Source organism: Schistocerca cancellata, chromosome 10 (genome assembly GCF_023864275.1).
Source record: "Schistocerca cancellata isolate TAMUIC-IGC-003103 chromosome 10, iqSchCanc2.1, whole genome shotgun sequence".
Taxonomy (NCBI): domain Eukaryota; kingdom Metazoa; phylum Arthropoda; class Insecta; order Orthoptera; family Acrididae; genus Schistocerca; species Schistocerca cancellata.
The window spans coordinates 35,282,924-35,309,914 of NC_064635.1; the positions used below are offsets into that span (position 1 = coordinate 35,282,924).

Sequence of the window (26,991 nt, forward strand, 5' to 3'; positions counted from 1 at the left end):
GGATTCTGCGAAATAGTCCGATCGTAGTGGAAGATTAGTAGGATGACGTAAGTGTTATGTGTGGGACTGTTTCCAAACGCTCTGCCGTATCACGTGGTCGCCCTTCACACTTCTGTGAATATTATCTCTGCTAATGCCGTCTGGACAACTTTAGCCCGAATCGTTGATAAAATGCCAACATCTGTTACGAGTCCGTAGAAGCGTCTTTTGACGCACTTCGGGGAAAAGCGATATGAGTACTACGCATAATAGATGTCGTGGAACTATAAGAGAGTTTGTGCAGTACCGAAGAAATTTTGGAAAAGGGAACTGAAGTAGAAATATGAACTAACAAATGAATGCTACTTTCGGTAGCCAGTTGACGCAATAGTTTTTATTTATTTATTGGCTTTAAGTATCCATAGCATTTTCCCAGCTCCGTATTACATAAGTGATTTACCTGATGGTTAAAACGATGTTGAGTACGTACATAGACGCACGTAATAGCTGACAGATGGAACATCATGGTGACTTGTAGATTGTTGGGTAAAGAATAGTGAAATGCAACAAATACACTAATTTGTTCTGAAGTGATACTGCGATGTTATCAGTTAGTTACAGCGATTATGTAATATGTAGCTACAGTACATCGTGTGACCGTCCATTGCTTGAACAAAATCTGTTCATCGAATTACATTTAATTTTACGTCCACATCACAATCTCATAAACTATGATGCTTTTGTAAGTTGCTGATTTTTAGCTATTGTATGTGTGTGTGTGTGTGTGTGTGTGTGTGTGTGTGTGTGTGTGTGTGAGTGAAACATTACGCCTAAGATAGCGTATCGGGAAAACTGTACCGGCTTGTACTCACAAATCAGCCACATTTTCTGTTGTATACTTTATACGAATGTGAGGCTTTCACAGTTTTTGGATACTGGATTGTAATATGCTGGTTCGTGCAATATTTCGTTATGGATTTTATTCACACGCCAGCGTGTACCACTGCCCAGCAGATCACACGCCCGTAAAATCTTGAATGAAATGTAAGGATTAAATTCTTTGTGAGAGAGCTACAAAGCCGTTTGTCACCGTCATGCCTTTGTTGAGCTAAGAAACGGCAGGTAAACAACAGAAAGCAGAAAAATCGGAATGAAAAGTTGTGTGCAGAAATTCGTAATGTGTTCATCTGTAGTGTGAACTATTTCCAGACGGGATAAACAAGTATTTGGATTGAGTGTAAATTTGGCAAAAACGATTAATTTTGATTAATAAACAGTGAACTTTAATTTTTTCTTCGTAATATCTATAGTGCCTGTAATCATGCTGACACTATTGTCCCAGTACGACTGTGACAGGACTTTGTTTTTATGTTGCAGGTAAGTTTCTAAAGCACCTTCGCCTGACAAACATTTCGAGCACTGCGCCTTTTCGAGCCCCGTAAGTATGAAATTTCACTATTTACTCAATCGGTTTTCATTCTGGCGAGATACACCGCACAGGAGCAGAGAAAAAGATTCAATCCGTTCTTTTATTTTTTCAAAATATCGCGTCTGTTATCGTAATTTTCGCTGAAGAAAAAACTGCAGCCAGCCTTACTTTTAATGGACGAGTTAGTTCGCCCTAACAAGTTTCGGGCACGAGCACATCATACGCCACCTTGTCTTAAGTCAAGTTCAAGTTGAGCATTCTCGTCGATTAATATGATTCGTCGACACTCGTATTTCGATTGTGACCTTGATCATGCTGTCCCAAAAACCATTACCTGAGCAGATGACAGACGTATTTTCCAAAACGAGCATATGTCTTTTTTTTCGTTAAGCCAAAGGTTCCCAAACTTTCTGAGACGATTTTTCTATGAGTGCAATCAGATATTAGCTAACACCCCCAGCCCCTCACACCCCCCGTCATCATCAACATTACCCCTTGGCTAAACTTCAGAATGAAAAATGGTTCTCTTTGAACAGTTTCACTTTTAAAATACAAATGACACATAGTTTTAGTAAGTGATTGATTAAACCACTACCTAAAGAGCGAGTGAGACAATTCATACTGCTTATTTCTAACAACCATTTTTTATGGAATGATGAATAAATTCTCAGTGCACTGCGAGTGCTACGTACAGCTGCTTTACAGTAAATAACGCTAACTACCCACGTGGAGGGTAGATGCTTTTACATAACATGCTTCCTCTACTACACTCCTCTCCCTAACGACACTTGGTTTGTCCACAACCTACACCCTAATTTAAAATCAACCAGATTATAAAGTGTGCATAATACTTATGCGTACTGTTTGTAAATCGCGTGATTGTGACTCCAAACATCTGAACTGACACAATCTGTAAGACTTCAGTGCTTTGTGTACTGCCGCTACTACTACAGCTAGTAGTAGTAGTAATTCTTTTTATTAATTAATTAATTTATTTATTTTTTTTACAATCGTATTGACCAACTAGGATCATGTTAACTACTTCAGTTCCTCTTCTTCCTTTGTTGTTGTTTCCTATTTTTCCAGTATTCCCTAATTTTCTCTCCATGAAGTCTCTCCCTTTCTTCTGTCCATGTTGCTCCCATTTTTTTTTATTTCTTCTGCTTTGAAAGCCTTCCAAATTTAGTATTATATTTTTAAAACGGTTTTTTAATGCTATTTCAGATTCTTTGATGTTGTTTCTTTCTAGATCTTTCCTAAACTCTGTAATCCACGCTATTGTCGATTCCTTCTTCCATAAATATAGGAGTATTTGTTTTGTTAGTCTATTTCCATCCATTGGGTAGAGGTGTCGATAAAAAGGTTAATCTTCGTTTGCCCATTACTTCAGATATTTTCTCTATGTTTATGTAGATCTCCTCATTACTTGTTATTTTTCAACCATCTGCAGTTTTTATTGCACCCATTATTTTTCTAATAATCTTTCCAGTCCCTTAGTCTGTCCATCTTACAGTTCATCGTTCGGCATTCCGATCCATGTAAACATTCTGCTCGTACCACAGTGGTGTAGTGTTTTAGTTTTGTTTTTCTAGATATACATTTCTTGTTGTAAATATTTTTGGTCAAACCGTATGTTCTTTACGTTTGGTTAATGCGTACGTCTAATGCAGATTTTTCTAGTCAATTCTGTTATTGAGTCTCTCCAAGATATTTAAATTTATTTACCCGCTCTATGGTTCAAATGGCTCTGAGCACTATGGGACTTAACATCTGAGGTCATCAGTCCCCTAGAACTTAGAACTAGTTAAACCTAACTAACCTAAGGACATCACACACATCCATGCCCGAAGCAGGATTCGAACCTGCGACCGTAGCAGTCGCGCGGTTCCGGACTGAAGCGCCTAGAACCGCTCGGCCACCGCGGCCGGCTTACTCGCTCTAATTTACCTATCTGTTTTTCTATCAATTTTGGCGCATTTTCTTATATTTCTCATGAATTTTGTTTTTTCAGCTGAAATTTTGAGACCAGTTCTGTTTGCAATTTTTCCAAAAGGTTTATCTGAATAACTGCCTCTGTGAGGTTTTCTGAAAGTATTGCAAAATCATCCGCAAAAGGCAAGCAGTTTACCTTAATTCCATTTATTTTCCTTCCCGTAGTTATTGGTTCAGTTTTGTGATTTTTTTAGTTCCGAATTCCAGATTCTTACAATTTTTCTAGAACACAATTAAACAGTGAAGGTGATAAACCATCACCTTGTCTAGCAACAGTTTGTATTTCAAACGGGTGAGATACTTCTCCCATAAATTTGACTTTACATATTGTACATGTCACTGTTTCACGAATTATATTTGGTGATTTTAATTTAACACCAAATTCTCTAATGACCTTATCTATTGTTTCTCTGTCCATACAATCCAATGCTTTCTTGAAATCAATAAATGACTCTATTATTGGTTTTATGGTTAACATTCATGTAATGCAATAGGATTCTGGTGAGTCCCAACATTTGCGATGAAGAAGAGATGGACTATATTGCAAAACCTTCCAAGTAGAAGTAGTTATTATTATTATTGTTATTATTATTATTGTTGTTGTTGTTGTTGGTGTTACGAGGGGCGTGCAATCAGTAATCCAACACGTTTTTCTTGGCCAGTTTCGGTGGAAAAAATACGGAATTTTTAGTGGGACAATGTTGAATATTTCCGCTTCAGCTTCATGAAGTTCTGATAGGTGGCGATACTATTTGTGGCGTCTAGAAGGGAGGTGCGTTCCAAGCAGAGAGTTTCTTTTGGCTTAAAATCAGAGCGTCGCTGTATGTTCAGAGCACTTGCAGAATGTCTACGGAGACCCGGCTGTGAACAAAAGCACGGTGAGTCGTTGGGCGCGGCGTCGTGTCATCGCCGCACAAACCTGTTCGACCTCACGCATGCCAGCAGGCTGCACACAGCTGTGACTCCTGCTGTGTTCGAACGTGCGGACACTCTCATTCGAGGTGATCGGCGGATCACAATCAACCACCTCGCTGCTCAACTGGACGTCTCTGCTGGTAGTGCCGACACACTGGTCCACCAGCTGGGGTACTCAAAGATGTGTGGTCACTTGGCTCCTAACTGCCTAACAGAAGACCATAAAGAGCAATTAAGGGCTATCTGTGTGGAAGCAGTACGTAGATAAAGAGGAGGTTGTTGATACAGCAAGAAGTTGACTCCGATGACGACCACTGAAGTGGTACCATGCGAGCATACTGCCCCTCCTAGTAAAGTGGCCTAGGATCTTCGCATAGAATGAAGATTATGGTCAAAACTGGGGTTTGTAGCCCAAAGAGTGGGGAATAATATAGTGTATGGAACTCCCGAATAAAACCAACCTGCTGACTGAAAAAAAGTGTTACATTACTTATTGAATGTGCCTCGTACATCTACCGTTACTACTAGTATATTGTCTACAACTACTACTAATAGTAGTAGTAGTAATTATTATTATTAAAATTTATTGTAGGCCCTATAGATGCAAATGGCGTTGCTGCCTTGGTAACACCGGTTCCCGGCAGATCACCGAAATTAAGCGTTGTTGGGCTGGGCTATTACTTGGATGGGTGAACGTCCGGGCTGTTGGCAAGTGGGCTGCACTCAGCCTTCGTGAGGCAAACTCAGGAGCTATTTGATTGAGAAGTAGAGGCTCCAGTCAGGAAAATTGAAAACTGCCGGGAGAGCGGTCTGCTGACCAAATGCCCCCCGGTGACGCTTAGGGTCTGAGGATGACACGGCGGCCGGTCGGAACCGTTGCGCCTTCAAGGCCTATGCGGAGGTTGTTTGTTTTTTTTCTGAGCCCTACAGCAGTTCAGTTTCCAATACATAGTTCATGTTGTGTTGTGCTGCGACTTAGTTCGTTTATCGTTGCGAAGTGCATAATGAATAAATTTGTGGTCTATAGCGGCAACTACCTGCGGATTCGAGAAAGCATATTCATGACATAGAAAGAGCAAAATAAACCTCAGGCGTCTGTCTGGTTTCACCAGGGAATAAACAAGAAGAAAATGTTGAAAACATATATTGAAATCTTTATTTTATTTTTAATTTTACGAAACAACAGTCTTTATTATACAAATGCACTTAGTACAGCTATAAACAATAAATAAATAAATATATGGGTTTATCTGCTACCCCTTTTGATTAAGTTTATTTCTAAGAAAATCAGTCTTCTTGAGGACATATATTGTCTGTACAAATTCTAATATAAGTGAGACGATCTGATGCGGTTCAATGCCGCGGAGCAAATGATGAAATAAAATTAGCTATGGAACTAATACAATAAACAGACAACGCCTACCCAGTGAAAAAAAAAAGTTCAAATGTGTGTGAAATCTTATGGAACTTAACTGCTACCATCATCAGTCCCTAAGCTTACACACTATTGAAACTAAATTATGCTAAGGACAAACACACACACCCATGCCCTAGGGAGGACTCGAACCTCCGCCGGGACCAGCCGCACAGTCCATGACTGTAGCGCCTTGGACCGCCGACCCAGTGACTCCGGACTATTAAACGTTAGTTTAAGAAATTTCACTCAACAGCTGCAGTCTTTCAGAAGAAAAGACCGGGGTATCATGATTTTATGATTGAACGCGACATGGCTTTGAGGAGTGTGCAGCCACCCGTGGATTGCAGAAGAAGCCTCCCCAGGAAGTCCACAGCGGGCAAGCCTAAACGTGGAATTTGGAGAAGAAACTGAAGAGCCCTCTGACGCTACTTGGTCCTCCAGAAGATTTTACCTTCAGTACATACCATTTGCCGGTAGTATGTTGCAACAATTAAAAGAATATGCCATGCTCTGTAGCCTATAGAGTACATGTCTTCTTCGTATTTATTCAGTAGTTCCGTGCCATATAGTCCTGATGGTATGGTTTTTCTTCCCGATGACATTAGGCGTACAAAAAAACTATTACGTCGCACTTAACGTATGCGTCCGTACGTGACCATCCTAAACGCTGGACATTAGCACGTACGTGTCACTTCTTCGGTGAATTACAGGAAATGGTAGTTGACATTGAATGTAAAGGAGAGAGACATGGAAAGAAAATTAATGCAAGTAAAACAAAAGTAACGGCATTCGGTGGAAATAAAATGGAAAAGATGATGCTGAACACGTGCAAAATTTCAAATAACTAGGAAGCAGAATAGAAAGCGGGTAGGAATTGAAGCTCAGAAATTTGAGCCAGGATACCAGTGGCTGAAAAACACAAGATGAAGGCAGTGGTGTTCGCCGATGACTTAGTGATCTGGGATAACACGGAGGAGGAGAGGAGGAAGAGCAGGGTGCTTTGGAAGAAAGTGAGATGGTATAGAATGAAATTCAACGTAAACAAGTGTGAGATCCTGGTTGCAGCTAGAAAGAAAGATAGACCAAATAGCTGTATAAGGATTGGAAGTGAACAATTGAAGATAGAATGTGTTAAGTTCTTGAGAAGTGTGATAGAGGAGAGTGAAAGAAATGAGAAACAGATCAGTGGAAGTGGCAGAGAGACAGCATCCCTGCGACGTGTTAGGAGCGCAGTTTGGAATAAAGGCGTCCCACAAAAAAGGAAAGAAGTAATATACAGAAGTTACTACATTCCGTTGCTGACCTATGCATCTGAAACGTGGGTAATGAAGAAAGGAGATGTAGGCAGATTAGAGACACGTGAAATATAGGTCCTCAGACATAGGACAGGAGTAACAAGGAGGGAGAGGACGAGGAATGAAAGATAAGGGAAATAGTGTTTTTGGAACCTTTGCAGAGCACGATAGCAACATGATGGCTAAGATGGTATGGGCATTTAAAGAGAATAGGAAACAATAGGATTCCCAACAAGACACATGAAATGGATGTGCAAAGGAAACTACAAGAGGAAGACCAAGGAATAGAGGGCTGAAAGGTGTGGAGGAGTATGTTAAAATAAAAGGCAAGGACTGGACCAGAATGAACACAAAAGAGAGTGGGAAAACAGGACTAAATCTGGAGGCTTAACTTCCAAAGAGACCCAGCTTGGGAGTGAAAACTGTTCAAGATCATGATGATGATTATGATGATGATGATGATGATGATGATGATGATGATACCAACGGCAAAAGGGATATTTTGTAAGCAGAGGAGAGTTTCCTGCTGCAATATGGACAGTGATTTGAGGGGAAGACTGATAAAGTACTTTATTGGGATTTCCTCTTGTGTGCTACTGGAAATTGGAACGTGATGAAGAAAGACAGAGCAAGACTGTCATCTTGTGGACGACGGAAATAATGCAAAAAAATAAGGTGTATGGAAAGTGTAGAATATGGAGGGGTACTGAGAAGCGTAGGAGACCAGAGTTGTTGAGTATGAGAAATGTTACAAAGACAGGTTTAGAAGCGTATGTGGAGGCGCAGAGGAGGCAAGGGAGGAAGAGATTTGAGATACAGGACGATGTGCTGGAAGGCAGCGCATGCAGCAGTTTTAAAAAGGAAGAATTGGACCGCCATACAGGAGACAGAAGGAACTTTGCTAACATAACAGAAAACTGATGATGAGGATGGCTTCTTCGTGCAAGCATTCTCAAAAAAGGTGTGTTGTACAAGAATCGGGAAACTTAGCTTTCAGTGAGACATGATTGTGGAGTTACGCCACACGTATTTCTTGAGATATTTGTCGGAGATTAATCACCAACCAACATAGAGGTGCGAACTAAAAAAAATTTTGAGGGGAAGCGTCTAACCTATAGAACTTGTTTTCATTAAGGGGTATTTACATACTGCTACAGTTATTTCATTCGAATTCTGTACAGATATTGTCCAAATTAAACGCGAGGCTTATGAAACAGTTGAGTGACATCTCTTGCGACACCCTTAGTGAACCATGAGCATCAGACCTCTCGAACATTTACTTAATTACTTCCATTTACTATCGCGTCTACGCTATTTATTGACTAGGAAACAAAATGACAAAGAAGGTGAAGAGAGCAGCATCTTAGCGCCAGTCAGTGCTGACGAGTCTGGCGCGCGGCAGCCGTTGGACCTTGCAGAGCTGCCGGCAGGTTGGAGCTCTCTCGTTGGCCGCAGACCGCGTCCAGCAGTGTGGCCGGATGTGGCGACTGAACTTCCTGTGAGCGGGATCCGCCGTGTGGCAGCCTTCTTCAGATGGGTGCAGCCGGCGGCAGAACGCAGGGCCGAAGCCGCTGCGTCCTCAGCTCGCAGTAGAACTTGCGGACGCACACCAGCGACACAACGTCCACACCTGCACACAGGGAACCGTCGTCAATACCATGTGGAATACGAACTCCCGAAAATACACTGGCAGCACCAAAGTCAATACTAAGCTAAAGCATAATGCACTACTGGCCATAAAAATTGCTACACCAAGAAGAAATGCAGACGATAAAAGGGTATTAATTGGAAAAACATATTATACTTGAACTGACATGTCATTAAATTTTCACGCAATTTGGGTGCATAGATCCTGAGAAATTAGTACCCAGAACAACCACCTCTGGCCGTAATAACGGCCTTGATACGCCTGGACATTGACTAAAACAGAGCTTGGATGGCGTGTACAGGTGCAGCTGCCCATGCAGCTTCAACACGATACCACAGTTCATCAAGAGTAGTGACTGGCGTATTGTGAAGAGCCAGTTGCTCGGCCACCATTCAGTTGGTGAGAGATCTGGAGAATGTGCTGGCCAGGGCAACAGTCGAACATTTTCTGTATCCAGAAAGGCCCGTACAGGACCTGCAACATGCGGTCGTGCATTGAAATGTAGGGTTCCGCAGGGATGGAATGAAGGGTAGAGCCACGTGTCGTAACACATCTGAAATGTAACGTGCACTGTTCAAAGTGCCATCAATGCGAATAAGAGGTGACCGAGACGTGTAACCAATGGCACACCATACCATCACGCCGGGTGATACGCCAGTATGGCGGTGACGTATACACGCTTCCAATTTGCGTTCACCGCGATGTCGCCAAACACGCATGCGACCATCATGATGCTGTAAACAGAACCTGGATTCATCCGAAAAAATGACGTTTTGCCATTCGTACACCAAGGGTCGTCGTTGAGTACACCGTCGCAGGCGCTCCTGTCTGTGATGCAGCATCAACGGTAACCGCAGCCATGGTCTCCGAGCTGATAGTCCATGCTGCTGCAAACGTCGCCGAACTGTTCGTGCAGATGGTTGTTGTCTTTGAAACTTCCCCATCTGTTGACTCAGGGATCGAGACGGGGCTGCACGATCCATTACAGCCATGCGGATAAGATACCTGTCATCTCGACTGCTAGTGATACGAGGCCGTTGAGATCCAGCAGGGCGTTCCGTATTACCCTCCTGAACCCACCGATTCCATATTCTGCTAACAGTCATTGGATCTCGACCAAAGCGAGCAGCAATGTCGCGATACGATAAACCGCAACCGCGATAGGCTAGAATCCGACCTTTAACAAAGTCGGAAACTAGATGGTACGCATTTCTCCTCCTTACACGAGGCATCACAACAACGTTTCACCAGGCAACGCCGGTCAACTGCTGTTTGTGTATGAGAAATCGGTTGGAAACTTTCCTCATGTCAGCACGTTGTAGGTGTCGCCACCGGTGCCAACCTTGTGTGAATACTATAAAAAGCTAATCATTTGCATATCACAGCATGTTCTTCCTGTCGGTTAAATTTCGCGTCTGTATCACGTCATCTTCAAGGTGTAGCAATTTTAATGACCAGTAGTGTATCTGTAATAATGAAAAAAGCTTTTAGAAACAAATGGGAGGCTGAGTGGCAGAGAACAAAAAATGGGGGACACGCAGTTTCCCTACAATCCGCCAACGTCTAACGATTAATTTGCCGCTAGTGCTGAACATTAGACCCGACTTAACAGGCCACAGAAAACTGAAAGCCTAATACACGGTGCCGTCACAGTAATGTGACCACCGCCAGCGTGTAAAACCACTCGCAGAGGTGGATGGCAGCACTAGCAGTGGAGGGTATTTGAAGCGTGTCGGGGAACGCGGAAAACAGTGCAGTCTTGTAATGCGGTAACCTAGCCATTCATCTGATTTCCAAAATGGCAGGGGTGGAAGCATTTCTTTGCGACCGAGCTGTTCTAGGCGCTTCATTCGGGAACCGCGCTTCTGCTACGGTCGCAGGTCCTAATCCTGCCTTGGACATGGATGTGTGTGATGTCCTTAGGTTAGTTAGATTTAAGTAGTTCTAGGGGACTGATGACCTCAGCAGTTAAGTCCCACAGTGCTCAGAGCCACTCGAACCATTTGAACCCAAGTCTGACGTCAGTTCCGGCAGAGTTCGCTGCCTGTTCCGTTTTGCCAGTCTGACCAACCTACGACGTTCGACATTTCTAATGAGGAGTGCCACCCAACCCCACGACGTCTGGACTTGGATTCACCTCGGTTTCGGCACGTGTTGAAGACACTCATCACAGCATTCCCGGAACACCCGACATGTCGTGCAGTTTCCGAAACGACCTTGCCGAGGCTCTGGGTCATCACAATCTGCCCTCTGTCAGACTCAGATAGATCGCGCGCCTTACCCATTCTGCACACGGACTACACGCTCACCGGTACTACATGCACCGTGCATGTGCCTGACCAGCAGTCATTCCTTGCCAGGTCACGAAGCAATCGTCTTCACGGGTTTATATAGACAGTATGTAGGTGGTCATAATGTTCTCGCTGGTCAGAGTAAACATAACAGAATCTTAGAAGGGCTGGGTAGGAGGCGAGAGGGAGAGAAAGAAAAGAAAGATCCCTTCTGGAAGCAATCCACCAAGCTGTGGCTATACCAGGGGCGGGCAAACGCTGCAAGCGGCTCATGAGCACACAGCGCTGCACGTGTGCTGCTCGCGTGCAACCTTCGAACGGGACAGTGCCGACAGCCTGCAGGTTGCGGCAGTGTAGTACCAGGCTAAGCTGCGGACGTTGAAGCGAAGCGATCACTACGTAGTCAACGTTGTATTTCAATAACCGGAAAATGCAGAGTGAATCGAGGAAACGGAGAATTGGACATTTTCTATCTTTGAAAAAGGAATGGGAGAATCATTTGTTCTCTGTGGAAAAACATGAAAATTGGAAATGTATAATATGTGACAGTATTCTCGCTGGTGAGCGGAAGTTTAATATTGAACGCCATTATAATAAATTTCAGTATGTCGCCGTTCTTAGTGCAATAAAAGAGGAATTTCTCAAGCGATTTGGGGATATGTCTTACTTATCCCAAGGTTTTGAATAGTTCTCGAGAGAATCTGGTTACTGTAGATGATATTCATCTCAGTTTGCAAATGGAATTAATAGATCTACAGAGTAATTCTCGTCTGAGAGACAAATTCCTTTTGGCAAGACGTGTAATAGATTTTTATCACGACTTTCCACAGCAAGAGTTTCCTCGTCTCCATCGTGAAGCCATGAAGATAGTTAATGTTGGGCTTGACATACTTTTGTGAGAGATTTTTTTCTGTTATGAAAATTAATAAGTCTCGGTTAAGAGCAAAAATCAGTAATGAAAATTTACGTAACTGTTTGCGTTTGTCTGTATGTAGAAATTTTGTTCCAGACATTAAACGTATTGTAAACTCCACCTGTGATAATTAAATAAAACGTATCGTAGGTAATAGGTACTCTTTCAAACCATGATTTCTGTCAAGCACTCCTACTAACCTTATACCTTCATTTTATATTTAATAAAGCAGGCCAGGTAACAAAACGCATTACAGAGGAAGAAGCGGAGAGACGGTATGGTGGGGAGGGAGATAAGCGGGTGGCCAGCTTGCTCCTGTGTGCACGCAGAACACCTGTTACCTGCACACGTGCATGTGCACCGCACACGTGCAGAATTCCTGCCCGCCCCTGGGCTTTACCATTAAGAACTTCTATGAAGTTTAGAAAGTAGGAAACAAAACTGGAGAGCAGATCGTGAGTGGCGCTTGGATAGCTAAGTCGGCAGAGCACTTGCTCGCGAGAGGAAGAGGCCCCAGGTTCGAGTCGCACTCCGTCACATGTTAGTAATACGCAAGCAAGTTCCAGTCAGCGCACACTCAGCTGCAGAGCGTAAAGATTCTTTCTGGACTTCCAATAAGTTTGCCGAGGTAACGCTTGAAATATTGCGCTGTTTGACTACCTTGGAAACGACTATCTGTGAACGTGATATTTCGAGCTTCGTTAAGATTTCCGCGATTTGCGAACTACCTTCCATCATTCGATTTTGTTTAGACAGCCATTCGGCCTCCGCTCCGTGGTTTGGCTCCGCGAAAATAGACCGCGCTGGAGCGGATCTGTTTTCAGCACTCCTGCTGATCCGCGAAGAGCTTCTGAAAGTAACGTCGCGTATCGGCGAAAGAAATACGGGGTATCGCTGCACGCTGGGCGCTCCTTAAATAAGTCGGAGGTTTTTGGCCTTAGCAGCCAGACTCGTACCTTGAACTGCCAGAGCGCAGCGCTGCAGCATTCGGACGATTCGTGAATGCGCGCGTGGACATTGGTATGGCAGTAATGCTCATGCGTAGTCACAACGTGTTACTAGCCATAAACGCCATAATTAAGCAAGTTATAAAATCGATGCGTGCAATCTCCACTACGGGTATTTCACTTTTCGCCACGATTTAGAACACAGTTCTGCAGACTATGCCCTGCGAGCGAGTAAATGCTGTTTCTTTCAATGATTTCCCAGACGCGCTTTTACCCAGAATATACTCATGCAGTATTTTATAATAAGGGCACACAGCGACTTCCAAAAACCTCTAAACATAATTTCAAAAGTTTTTTTCGCTGCCAGCCGGGGTGGCCGAGCGGTTCTAGGCGCTACAGTCTGGAACCGCGCGACCGCTACGGTCGCAGGTTCGAATCCTGCCTCGGGCATAGCTGTGTGTGATGTCCTTAGGTTCGTTAGGTTTAAGTAGTTCTAAGTACTAGGGGACTGATGACCTCAGATGTTAAGTCCCATAGTGCTCAGAGCCATTTGAACCATATTTTTTTTCTCACTTGCACGTTTAACGTCAGTGTTTAACACGCTATAAAGTTATCTATTTCATATGTGGGAGTTCGATTCTTGAAAGAATCGTCGGTTTAGTGGTGTGTACTGTTGAATGCAAGACGCTACTACACCACTGTCCATCGAAATTACTACAGTAAGAATTGGAAATAACGAAATTTTATTGTAGGTAAACTTATGCAGTATTTATTTTCAACAGTTCTCGAGGAAACATACACTGGTGACGATTTTGCAGCTGTAGTAAATTTTATGAAATTTATTCGCAACTGAGGAATATTTCTAACTAGCTAAATTATGTATGAAGATATTACCTGTTGGTGATACATGAAAATTTGTGCCGGGACTCGAATCCGTATTTCTTACTTGTCCCGAGTCGCGAACGGTCGCTTTGACCACTTCCTAAAATCGTGCTCGGACAGCCAATGTGGTTAAAGCAACAGCTCGCGACATGCAGCAAATTTGAGTTCGATTCTTAGTATGGCACAAATTTTCAGTGTCACAAATAAGTAATATCTGCATACCTAATGATGTTAATGTCATAAAGATTACGCAATTGAGAAAAAATTTCATAGAAGTTACACAGTACAGTAGAGAGAGCCCATGGTCCAATTTGTGTGTAAGTCAGGCAAATTATATGTTCCAGAGACATATCACGCCTCCACTTTATCTGTGATACTGAATACAGGTCGGAAGAAGGAATCAAAATTTGTACCAAGTACAGGATTCGTACCCAGGTCTCCTTGCGCACTAGGCAGATGGGCTAACCACTGAAACACTCTAACACAACTCCCTTGATTGAACTAGCACATCTCCTTCTCAGCCTTGGTACGAATTTTAATTCATTGCTTCGGTCTGTATTCATTATGTATGTGAATTTTGGGATATACAGAATGTGGTATTTAGTGTACAGAGGTGCCATCTCTCACAGCAACAGTGCTTCTAACCTGAATAGTCAGTGAGTCTAGCTGAGATTGGATGACAGGCACAGGTACATAACTCCATGCTGCTTCACCGCCATATCAGAGCCCTTCAACCGTAGTAGCTAGTGGAAAGCGGCACGCCAGTCTCTCAGCAACCCATTGTCAGATATTGTCATTAAATGAGACACCTGAAGAATGTACTGGGCAGGGCAACAGTCTAATAACTCCTTACATTAGGACAGCACGTAGGAAAGAAGGAGGTAATTAGAGATGGACCACAAGCTCGGATTATTCCAAGATGGGGAACCATCCAGGCATTAACCTGGAGTGATTTAGCCAAATCACGCAGTACCGAAATCTACAAGGGCGTACGCAGCTCTGAACCGTCGTCCTCTCGAATGAGAGTCAGTTGCACTAACCATTGTGGCCTCTTGCTGGGTTCGTTTCACCCTGTTAAAAACGTACTGTGACAAAGACTTTGAAGATATTGCACAGACACTAGCGTCAACAGTCAAAAATGTAATGGGTGCTGTCCAGATCACATGCTGTGGAATCAGATATGATGCGTGTTTACTCATTCGCACCCTATACCAAAACACCAGGTACTGGCCTGGTATGGCAGTGAAAGATGCAGTCTGGAAACGATCGTTCTACTTCACTCGTGGATTCATACTTTGCGATGCTGTACCACAGAACTGCCACTCATCTGAAAAGACATTCCTGTGTCCAGGGTTTTCGTTCTGCTGCTGGTGCTCCAACATCGTCGCACGGTACCTGTGCACACTTGTCTTGCTGCAAACGATTTACTGAGTCGAGGTATCTATTGTGGCTGTACGACCCTGCTCAGTCTAGTGAATAATATGACTGTCCTCTTGTGCGCTAGTCGGGCAGGGTGGTTGAAACCCTGCATGGCGTTGAGTATGTGTCTCCAAATCTCATTGATTCTGTATGCTCATGGCAGTCTTGATATCATGATCAAGACAAGTGGCTGTGTAGTGGAACTAGTAATGCAGTGTCATCGAATTCTGACGCATTCTGATAGACAAATTTTCTTCTTCTTAGACGAAGCGTAACATGATCAGAAACAAATAACAATTAAATGCCATCTGAAGAGGAACCCGCTGCATAATTTTATATTACGTACAAAACGCAGTTGAAATTACACCGATTCACTTTGCATGATTGCACTAAAACGCTGTTCATACTCATATCCAAGCGTGTGGTACATTTCGGGCCAGTTGGAATTTTTTTTTTTTTTTGCATGCCACCTTCATGGTGTTTTAATGGCCAGTGGTGTAATAATGCCCAAAGTAGTTTTGACAAGTTACGTCATAGTAGTCTCAGTCAGTGTGGAACAATGTATCACTACTTTTAACAGGCAACACTACTTCCAGGAGAAGAAACTCGAATTTTGGAGACCATTTATAGATGTTGTGTTCACATATTAAGTCCTGAAACAGTTTTCCTACACCAGTCAAATTTAGCTTTTGCAATCGTCATTTGTCTTACACAAATGGCGTCTGGAAATCAGCTGGTCAGTTTCTTCATTTAGTAAGCACCAAGGCGGTTTGTGTTCAGTTAAATATTCGAGGTAGACAACTTCATGCTCTGTCTTGTATTATTACTGCTCCTTGACTGCATAAAAAGTCACTCCATGCATATTATCTGAAAATTTTTAAGGGGCTCCGGAAAGGCTCAAAATCATGAAAAGTTCAATTTTTACTTTTTTGCGTTTTCTGAATCTGCAGACTATTACCTTTTAATAGATATATAATTTATTCAATTCCGAAGACTACAACTATTTTTAATTTTTTTTTTGGAATGTGTTCTACATGGGCGTGACCCACTGTGGCCCTGTTAAACTGCTGTCAAATGGTGTTATTATTAACGTCCGTGTTCATCAGGTACATTTTAGTGATGTGACGTAAAGTATGTGTTGTGGCTAACCTGTGATGGTTCAATATATATCGCTGGTGTGATTGTCGATTGTTTCATGTTTATTTACTCTGTCGTTATCTCGAAAATATTCGTAATTAATTCTGTTTCTTGAGTCTCTGTTTTGTTGAAGTATAATAATGAGTAAAAGTAAAGTTGCTGTTGCGACTTTCAATGATGGCAACATTGTAAGGTGCAAGGTATTTAGAAATATGGGAATGAAGATAGGTTCTAACATGGTACGAGCGATGCTTGCTTTAGACAAGGAACGCCTTCGGGCTGCAGACAGGGCTGTAAAGAGTCTAGAAATACAAGCAAGAGTAAACAGGAGGAGGAACAAGAGGAAGCTGGAGGAGGAGTTTGCACAGGATGAAGATAATCCATCCTATGGACCTGGAATGCACTAAAAAGTTAATCCAATCTTTGTCGCTCGATTCCCAAAACTTTTATTTTCTCATACTAATTACATGTTTTCTAAGGATCTTCCAAACATATTTGTTTCAAACTTTCAGTAAATGTTACACAGTACCTTCTGTATAATTTAACACAGCCTTTTTCCAAAAAACTGTATATTTTTGAATATATAAATAAAAAATTGCAAAAAAATGTTGTGAATTTTCATTACAATTGAAAAAAAATCATCTTTAATAACTGAACTAAAATTTTGTAAAATCCCTGTGTTAAGTTGTAGCCCATATTCCAATAAATAATCTGTAAGAAGTTCAACTTCCTACCTCAAATACTTTGTGAGGAAAGATGTAATTTATAAGCGTTATTATAACATTGCAAGTATAGGGCGTTCCGGAGCCCCTTAAAAACAAGACGTAACCTCACAATCCAAGTATGTTTCAAACTGTATTGTGCTTTTACATGGGATCGGAAATTCATTGCGGAAGTGGACATTTGGAAGCTGGAATTACAGGAACATCTGGGAACAGTATAGATACATTGGTTTGGGGATTCTGGTTTTGGGAGCCCTGTATTGACATAGTGTATGTAGCACTCACCGAGATACAAGATGGCGGACACAGGCAGCGCGATGGCAGCGCCGCGCATGGTGAGTGTGGCAGGCATGGCGAACTCCATGCCTGGCCGGTCTTGGAGGAGCATCACCTCCACAACCACCACCTGCATAGCTGCCACGCCCACCAACAGCGCGCCCCCAAACAGGAACACCTGCAGCACTCGCTCCAGCTCCTGGCAACACCACATAGCTCACTGAAACCATCGCACACAGTCTCAAAGCTGCACAACACGTGCCGCGTATACGGTTACTCATAAATACCTCCATGGTTAGAGAATAAGACTCTACATCTACATCTACATCCATACTTCGCAAGCCACCTGACGGTGTGTGGCGGAGGGTACCTTGAGTACCTCTATCGTTTCTCCCTTCTATTCCAGTCTCGTATTGTTCGTGGAAAGAAAGATTGTCGGTATGCCTCTGTGTGGGCTCTAATCTCTCTGATTTTATCCTCATGGTCTCTTCGCGAGATATACGTAGGAGGGAGCAATATACTGCTTGACTGTTCGGTGAAGGTATGTTCTCGAAACTTCGACAAAAGCCCGTACCGAGCTACTGAGCGTCTCTCCTGCAGAGTCTTCCACTGGAGTTTATCTATCATCTCCGTAACGCCTTCGCGATTACTAAATGATCCTGTAACGAAGCGCGCTGCTCTCCGTTGCATCTTCTCTCTCTCTTCTATCAACCCTATCTGGTACGGATCCCACACTGCTGAGCAATATTCAAGCAGTGGGAACAAGCGTACTGTAACCTACTTCCTTTGTTTTCGGATTGCATTTCCTTAGGATTCTTGCAATGAATCTCAGTCTGGCATCTGCTTTACCGACGATTAACTTTATATGATCATTCCATTTTAAATCACTCCTAATGCGTACTCCCAGATAATCTATGGTATTAACTGCTTCCAGTTGCTGACCTGCTATTTTGTAGCTAAATGATAAGGGATCTATCTTTCTATGTATTAGTAGCACATTACACTTATCTACATTGGGACTAAATTGCCATTCCCTTTACCATGCGTCAATTCGCTGCAGATCCTCCTGCATTTCAGTACAATTTTCCATTGTTACAACCTCTCGATATACTACAGCATCATCCGCAAAAAGCCTCAGTGAACTTCAGATGTCATCCACAACGTCATTTATGTATATTGTGAATAGCAACGGTCCTATGACACTCCCCTGCGGCACACCTAAAATCACTCTTACTTCGGATGACTTCTCTCCATTGAGAATGACAAGCTGCGTTATGTTATCTAGGAACTCTTCAATCCAATCACACAATTGGTCTGATAATCCATATGCTCTTACTTTGTTCATTAAACGACTGTGGGGAACTGTATCGAACGCCTTGCGGAAGTCAAAAAACACGGCATCTACCTGTGAATCGTGTGTATGGCCCTCTGAGTCTCGTGGACGAATATCGCGAACTGGGTTTCACACGATCGTCTTTTTCGAAACCCATGCTGATTCCTACAGAGTAGATTTCTAGTCTCCAGAAAACTCATTATACTCGAACATTATACGTGTTCCCAAATTCTACAACTGATCGACGTTAGAGATATAGGTCTATAGTTCTCCATGGTTACAGAATTGGACTGTGCCGAAATTACAATACATGCCGAAAATACACAAACATCAGTGGTTCGAGAATCTCTGCTAGTTTTGTTTCGATATACACTCCTTGGTGTAGTTAACACCAGGTGCATGCATATCAGAACAAGAGAGCAAATCATTCACTTCATATTGTCACACTGAATTAGTTTATGCCTGTAGATAGATTACCCATTGAACAGATTTCCAAAGTGGAAATGATGTGACGCCTTCCCAGGCAATTCATGTCAGCAACTTTAATGAAATGCACGCACATATTGATGCATGCCACGTGATAAACAATGCCCATGTTGGGCACCTGTAATGTGCATTAAAAACTTGGAGAGATTCACTATCCATTGCTATCTATTTTCGATGTGTCTTGTAGTTTTTTTTGTACTCAGCCTTTGAAACACAGGAAGTACTTACGAATAAACCTGTGTTCCTGAGAAAATTGAAATTGTGGCATCAGCTGTAATCGAGCACTGAAATAAATTCAGTGGAGACAAGTGACAATTTTTGTCCTACCGGGAGTCGAACTCTGGTTTCCAGTTTTACTCGAGCGATCGCCTTAACAGCCGAGCGTGCTTCTTGTTCAAACAAAATTCCCAGTTTGTCACACACAAATTCTGTAGTGCCCCCCCGTCCATCACCCTAACTGCTCGCATCTTCATGCTGATTCCTGCGAGAGGTTGGATAAGGGTTGCATCTGCGCTGAATGCTCAGTTGCCGTCAAGGCACATACTTTTTTTTCTATGTATAATGCTTCTTCTTTTGGACATTTCCGAAAGAACAGGTACCACACAGACAAAGAAAACCTGTGTTCAGTTTGGCACATAAGTCTAGCACTCTCCTAAAATAATCTTGTTGTTGTAGTAGACATCAGCCCAAAAGCCGGTTTAATGAGTTTATCTGTCATGAAATACCATCTGAGGTCTGTCAAGCCACCAGTGTTTAACATCCAATGGCAAGTTATCTGGAAGTACTCTCACTTAACGCCATGTGTTCCTTTAGCACGAACTGTGACTGAGGAACTGAATCGTATACATTTCTGACACCAGTTATCGGACTCAGGTCACACATAAACAGAATCGCTCGCATATTAAATCACTTCACTCCTGCATTTGCCATCATATGCATATATTTGTGTCGTGGGTGCCCAGAACTGCTAGAAGCTACTTGAGGTTTCCGCATGGAAGTCTGTTGGAACCCTTGCTGTTCATGTTGTGTATTAATAACGTTACAGACAGTATTAGTAGTAACCTCGCAGATGATGTAGTTGTCTGTAATGAAGTACTGCCTGAAAAAAATCGGCACAAATATTCAGTGAGATTTTGATAAGATTTCAAACTTAGGCAAACATTTGTAATTTTCTTCAGATGTTCAGAAAGGTAAAATTAACATAGTATCTTGTGAATGCAATACCAATAGGTGTAAGAGTTTGTAGGTATATACGTAAATGGAACGATCCATACGCTCAGTCATAGGTAGAGCAGATGGCAGACTTTGGTGCCTTGGTAAGACACAAGGAAAATGCAGTTACTCTACAGTGGAAGTTACTTACAAAACACTCGTGCGACCTATTTTAAAATACTGCTCTCATTTTGGGGATTCATACAAAATAGGTTGAAGAGGGGATATTACAAAGAAGGGCTCCGAAAATGGTCACAACTTCGTTTCTCTCACAGGAGATCATCATGGAAATGCTGAAAAAACCTGAATTGGAAGATGGTTGAAGATACACCTGCGAAAACTTCGAGCTTTAAGAACTGGTATTAAGTGAAGAAATAGAGATTTTATTCAGCCCCTTTATAACGTTCCCATAGGGCCGTGAAGGAAACATTAATTACAGTGGGCACGGCAGTACATAACCAATTAATTCTTCATGTGCTCTATTCGCGACTGGAACGGAGAGTAAGTGGTACAATGCTAAGTACCCTTTGCCATGCACCTCACAGTGTATGTGGACGTAGATGCAGCTGTCCACGCTTGCCGGACTTGTGAAAGTCTTAGTCATTGACGTATGACTACTGCACTCCAAATATGTTGGAACCCGTATAAATCTTGGTCTGCCTCTATTTTTACCAATCACACTTCCCAGCCTCACTAAACCACATGTTCCTAGCGCCTTATTCAACAGTAAAGCATGTTGTCCTAATAAACCGTACGTAGTGTTCGTCAGACGTTCGAAATACACTCCTGGAAATTGAAATAAGAACACCGTGAATTCATTGTCCCAGGAAGGGGAAACTTTATTGACACATTCCTGGGGTCAGATACATCACATGATCACACTGACAGAACCACAGGCACATAGACACAGGCAACAGAGCATGCACAATGTCGGCACTAGTACAGTGTATATCCACCTTTCGCAGCAATGCAGGCTGCTATTCTCCCATGGAGACGATCGTAGAGATGCTGGATGTAGTCCTGTGGAACGGCTTGCCATGCCATTTCCACCTGGCGCCTCAGTTGGACCAGCGTTCATGCTGGACGTGCAGACCGCGTGAGACGACGCTTCATCCAGTCCCAAACATGCTCAATGGGGGACAGATCCGGAGATCTTGCTGGCCAGGGTAGTTGACTTACACCTTCTAGAGCGCGTTGGGTGGCACGGGATACATGCGGACGTGCATTGTCCTGTTCGAACAGCAAGTTCCCTTGCCGGTCTAGGAATGGTAGAACGATGGGTTCGATGACGGTTTGGATGTACCGTGCACTATTCAGTGTCCCCTCGACGATCACCAGTGGTGTACGGCCAGTGTAGGAGATCGCTCCCCACACCATGATGCCGGGTGTTGGCCCTGTGTGCCTCGGTCGTATGCAGTCCTGATTGTGGCGCTCACCTGCACGGCGCCAAACACGCATACGACCATCATTGGCACCAAGGCAGAAGCGACTCTCATCGCTGAAGACGACACGTCTCCATTCGTCCCTCCATTCACGCCTGTCGCGACACCACTGGAGGCGGGCTGCACGATGTTGGGGCGTGAGCGGAAGACGGCCTAACGGTGTGCGGGACCGTAGCCCAGCTTCATGGAGACGGTTGCGAATGGTCCTCGCCGATACCCCAGGAGCAACAGTGTCCCTAATTTGCTGGGAAGTGGCGGTGCGGTCCCCTACGGCACTGCGTAGGATCCTACGGTCTTGGCGTGCATCCGTGCGTCGCTGCGGTCCGGTCCCAGGTCGACGGGCACGTGCACCTTCCGCCGACCACTGGCGACAACATCGATGTACTGTGGAGACCTCACGCCCCACGTGTTGAGCAATTCGGCGGTACGTCCACCCGGCCTCCCGCATGCCCACTATACGCCCTCGCTCAAAGTCCGTCAACTGCACATACGGTTCACGTCCACGCTGTCGCGGCATGCTACCAGTGTTAAAGACTGCGATGGAGCTCCGTATGCCACGGCAAACTGGCTGATACTGACGGCGGCGGTGCACAAATGCTGCGCAGCTAGCGCCATTCGACGGCCAAGACCTCGGTTCCTGGTGTGTCCGCTGTGCCGTGCGTGTGATCATTGCTTGTACAGCCCTCTCGCAGTGTCCGGAGCAAGTATGGTGGGTCTGACACACCGGTGTCAATGTGTTCTTTTTTCCATTTCCAGGAGTGTATAATGTGTACTTCCCTAATACTTCCACAAGGTTACCATAAAATAGCTTCATCGCTAGGACTCAACCAGTGCAGGGAATCAGAGAGTCTAACCACGTCACCAGACAGAAAACTAAGCTGCTGCTAGATATCCCGATGCCTGCAAAGGATGAGGTAGCCCCAGCAAACGATCTGCCCTACCCTGTTTAGAGATCAATCAGTCCTCCTAGGACGGGCGTCTCCCATAGCAAGACCAATGCACAGATATCTGGCATCCTTCCATCTGTTCTGCGATTATGGGATTAAACAAGATCCGGTAAATGGTGTTCGTCAGAAGTTCGAAATACCAAACAGTCTCACCATAAACTTGAGTTCCATGACGCCACTATAAAACAGCTTCATCGCTAGCCTCAGCAGATGGAACCTTGGGATCTAACCCTGTCACCAGACGGAATCGAGTAAGTTGCCGTGGGTATTCCTATGCCTGCAAATGAAGACCTAGCCCAGGCAACGATCTGCCCTACCCTGTCTGGAAATCACTCAGCCGCCTTAGGGGAGGCGTCCCCGTTGCAAGACCAACATATAAAAATGAGGCATCCTTCCAATTGATGGAGACATGCCCTGCAAGGGCAAAACGGCAAAAGATCTGGTACATAGTATTCGTTAGGCGTTCATAACATAAGATACACTCGCCATAAACCTGAATTCAGTAAAGTCACCATAAAATAGCTTCATCTCTAGACTCAGCTGATGGAGGTAATCTTGGAATCTAACCACATCACCAGATGGAATCAGGTAAGCCAGTGCTGGAATTCCTATGCCTGCAAGGGCGCAGCTAGACTCAGGAAATGATCTGCTCTGAAAGTTTGGAGATGACTCAATCGTCTTAGGGTAAATGTCCCCTATTGCAAGACCAACATGCAAAAATGGGGTATCCTTCCAGCTGAGAGAGACGTGTTCCACAAGTGCAGAATAACACAAGACCTGGTACATAATGTTCGTCAGGCGTTGAGAATATGAGGTGCACTCCCTGTAAAACGGAGCTTCATTAGGTCACTATAAACTAGCCTCTCCGCTAGACTCAAATATCAGATGGAACCATGCAGTCTAATCGCATCACCAATGGAGGGCCGGCCAGGGTAGCTGAGCGGTTCTAGGCGCTACAGTCTGGAACCGCGCGACCGCTAAGGTCGCAGGCTCGAATCCTGCCTCGGGAATGGGTGTGTGTGATGTCCTTAGGTTAGTGAGGTTGAAGTAATTCTAAGTTCTAGGGGACTGATGACCTCAGAAGTTAAGTCCCACATGCTCAGAGCCATTTGAACCAGATGGAGGAATAAACTGCAGCCTGATATACCTGTGCATGCAAAGGAAGCTCTAGCCCCAGGAAACGATCTGCCCTTACCCTGTCTGGAGATAACTCAATCATCTCGAGGTAGACGTCCCCCGCTGCAAAGCCAACATTCGGAAATGGGGCGTCCTTCCAGCTGACGGAGACGTTTCTGCAGAACAATACAAGCTATGTGCCACTTGTTGGTATGACCTCCACTGGAACCACCTTGCATATCACAGTACTTGTTTGAGGCAAATACAAGTTGCTGCGCTCTGATGATGCTTAACGGACACTGAAATGAATGAGTACCCACAAAACAAGAATTTTACCCTGTCTGGAGATAACTCAATCATCTCGAGGTAGACGTCCCCCGCTGCAAAGCCAACATTCGGAAATGGGGCGTCCTTCCAGCTGACGGAGACGTTTCTGCAGAACAATACAAGCTATGTGCCACTTGTTGGTATGACCTCCACTGGAACCACCTTGCATATCACAGTACTTGTTTGAGGCAAATACAAGTTGCTGCGCTCTGATGATGCTTAACGGACACTGAAATGAATGAGTACCCACAAAACAGCCACAATGTTATAGTGTGGAATACAGTACAGACAGAGGGACCGAGCGAGGTGGCGCAGTGGTTAGACACTGGACTCGCATTCGGGAGGACGACGGTTCAATCCCGCGTCCGGCCATCCTGATTTAGGTTTTCCGTGATTTCCCTAAATCGCTCCAGGCAAATGCCGGGATGGTTCCTTTCAAAGGGCACGGCCGACTTCCTTCCCCGTCCTTCCCTAATGCGATGAGACCGATGACTCGCTGTCTGGTCTCCTTCCCCAAAACAACCAACCAACCAACAGACAGAGGACGAATGATGTGAGTGTTGCAGAAGCATATCGTAACATGGCGGGCACCAGGCATTAGCCCAGCTGATTCCAATTCAATAAAATTTCAGGTAGTCATCATTGTTGTTGCTGTTGGCTTCAGTCCTGAGACTGGTTTGATGCAACTCTCCATGCTACTCTATCCTGTGCAAGTTTCTCCATCTCCCAGTACCTACTGCAGCCTACATCCTTATGAATCTGCTTAATGTTTCCATCTCTTGGTCTCCCTCTACGATTTCTACCCTCCACGCTGCCCTCCAGTACTAAATTGGTGATCCCTTGATGCCTCAGAACATGTCCTACCAAGTCTAGTCAAGTTGTGCCACAAACTCCTCTTCTCCCCAATTTTGTTCAATACCTCATCATTAGTTATGTCATCTACCCATCTAATCTTCAGCATTCTTCTGTAGCACCACATTTCGAAAGCTTCTATTCTCTTCTTGTCCAAACTATTTATCGTCCATGTTTCACTTCCATACATGGCTACACTCCATACAAATACTTTGAGAAACGACTTCCTGACACTTAAAACAATACTCGATGTTAACAAATTTCTCTTCTTCAGAAACGCTTTCCTTGCCATTGCCACTCTGCATTTTATATCCTCTCTACTTCGACCATCATCAGTTATTTTGCTCCCCAAATAGCAAACCTCCTTTACTACTTGAAGTGTCTCATTTCCTAATCTAATTCCCTCAGCATCACCCGACTTCATTCGACTACATTCCATTATCCTTGTTTTGCTTTTGTTGATGTTCATCTTATACCCTCCTTTCAAGACACTGTCCATTCCGTTCAACTGCTCTTTCAAGTCCTTTGCTGTCTCTGACAGAATCACAATGTCATCGGCGAACCTCAAAGTTTTAATTTCTTCTCCATGGATTTTAATACCTACTCCGAACTTTTCTTTTGTTTCCTTTACTGCTTGCTCAATATAATTTTTTCACTATGCTGTTTGTAGTAGCTTACCCGCACTCCTATTTTTTTTATTCATTATTAAACCGACTCCTGCATTACCCCTATTTGATTTTGTATTTATAACTCTGTATTCATCTGACCAAAAGTCTTGTTCCTCCTTCCACTGAACTTCACTAATTCAAACTATATCTAACTTTAACCTTTTTAAATTTTCTAACGTACATGCCCGATTAAGGGATCTGACATTCCACGCTCCAACCCGTAGAACGCCAGTTTTCTTTCTCCTGATAACGACATCCTCTTGAGTAGTCCCCGCCCAGAGATCCTAATGGGCGACTATCTTACCTCCGGAATATTTTACCCAAGAGAACGTATCATCATTTAATCATAGAGTAATGCTGCATGCCCTCGGGAAAAATTATCATGTACTGGCCAAAAATTTGTTTCGTGCAAACGTCCAGTGAATTTCCTTTCTTGATATCAGTGCACCGGTTCCAGTCCCGTTACAAATCTAGCAGTACGCGTCGGAATTGCTTCAATGTCTTCCTTTAACCCGACCACGTATGGATCCCAAACAGAACTCAAGAATAGGTTGTACCAGCGTCTTATACTTAGTCTCCTTTACAGATGAACCACGCTTTCCTAAAATTATCCCAATTAACCGAAGTTGGCCATTCGCCTTCCCTACTGAAATCTTTACATGGTCGTTCAATTTCATAAACGACGTGACTGTGCCAAACAGCATACTAATAATGCTGTATTCGAACACTACGGCATTATTTTTCTTACTCAGCTGTAATAACTTAAATTCTTGTATATTTACTCCATGCTTATTTCTGTAGAGATATTCCTTCTCAAGAACGGTCATATTAAGTGTGTATGGAACGTGTCCCTTAACTCTACTACGTATAGGTGTCTGTGGTATTTTGCCAATGGTTTCACATATGTAAATGTCCTGTTGCTGTCACCACTCACCATCAAGGCGGCCACTAGCAGCACGACGGACAGGCTGGTCTTGACAACTCCCAGCGCCACGAACGAAATCGCGATCATCTTAGCTTCTGTTGAAAGAAAGAAACGGAAAGCTCGTTAGTTGAAATGGCTGTATGTCTTCATACATCGTATCCTCCTTTTTATTAAGCAACCATAAATAATTGCTGGTTGAGTGTAAGACGTAGTCTACAGCAAAGTCTTTAGGCTACATCATTCATACCAGCAGCGTTAATCATACGGGAAGAATTCCATCGTACACTGATTGGCCAGAACATTATGAGCACCTACCTAATGGGCTGTATGTCAACCTTTGGCACAGATGAAAGCGGAGATGTGTCGTGGCATGGAAGCAGTGAGGCCTAGGTAGGTCGCTGGAGAGAATTGGCACCACATC

At 43.7% G+C, this 26,991-nt stretch overlaps 1 protein-coding gene across 1 annotated transcript in view; it reads right to left on the bottom strand.

The window, feature by feature from the left end:
* Window positions 1-5,474: 5,474 nt before the first annotated feature.
* Window positions 5,475-26,991, bottom strand: part of LOC126106838 (uncharacterized) — a 66,600-nt gene continuing 45,083 nt past the window's right edge. Inside the window, exons 4-6 of the mRNA XM_049913235.1 lie at window positions 26,580-26,665; window positions 17,272-17,461; window positions 5,475-8,657 (exon numbers count right to left, since the gene is read on the bottom strand). Of these exons, the coding sequence (XP_049769192.1) occupies window positions 8,557-8,657; window positions 17,272-17,461; window positions 26,580-26,665 (377 nt within the window). The 3' untranslated portion in view covers window positions 5,475-8,556. The remainder of the gene's footprint in view (window positions 8,658-17,271; window positions 17,462-26,579; window positions 26,666-26,991) is intronic.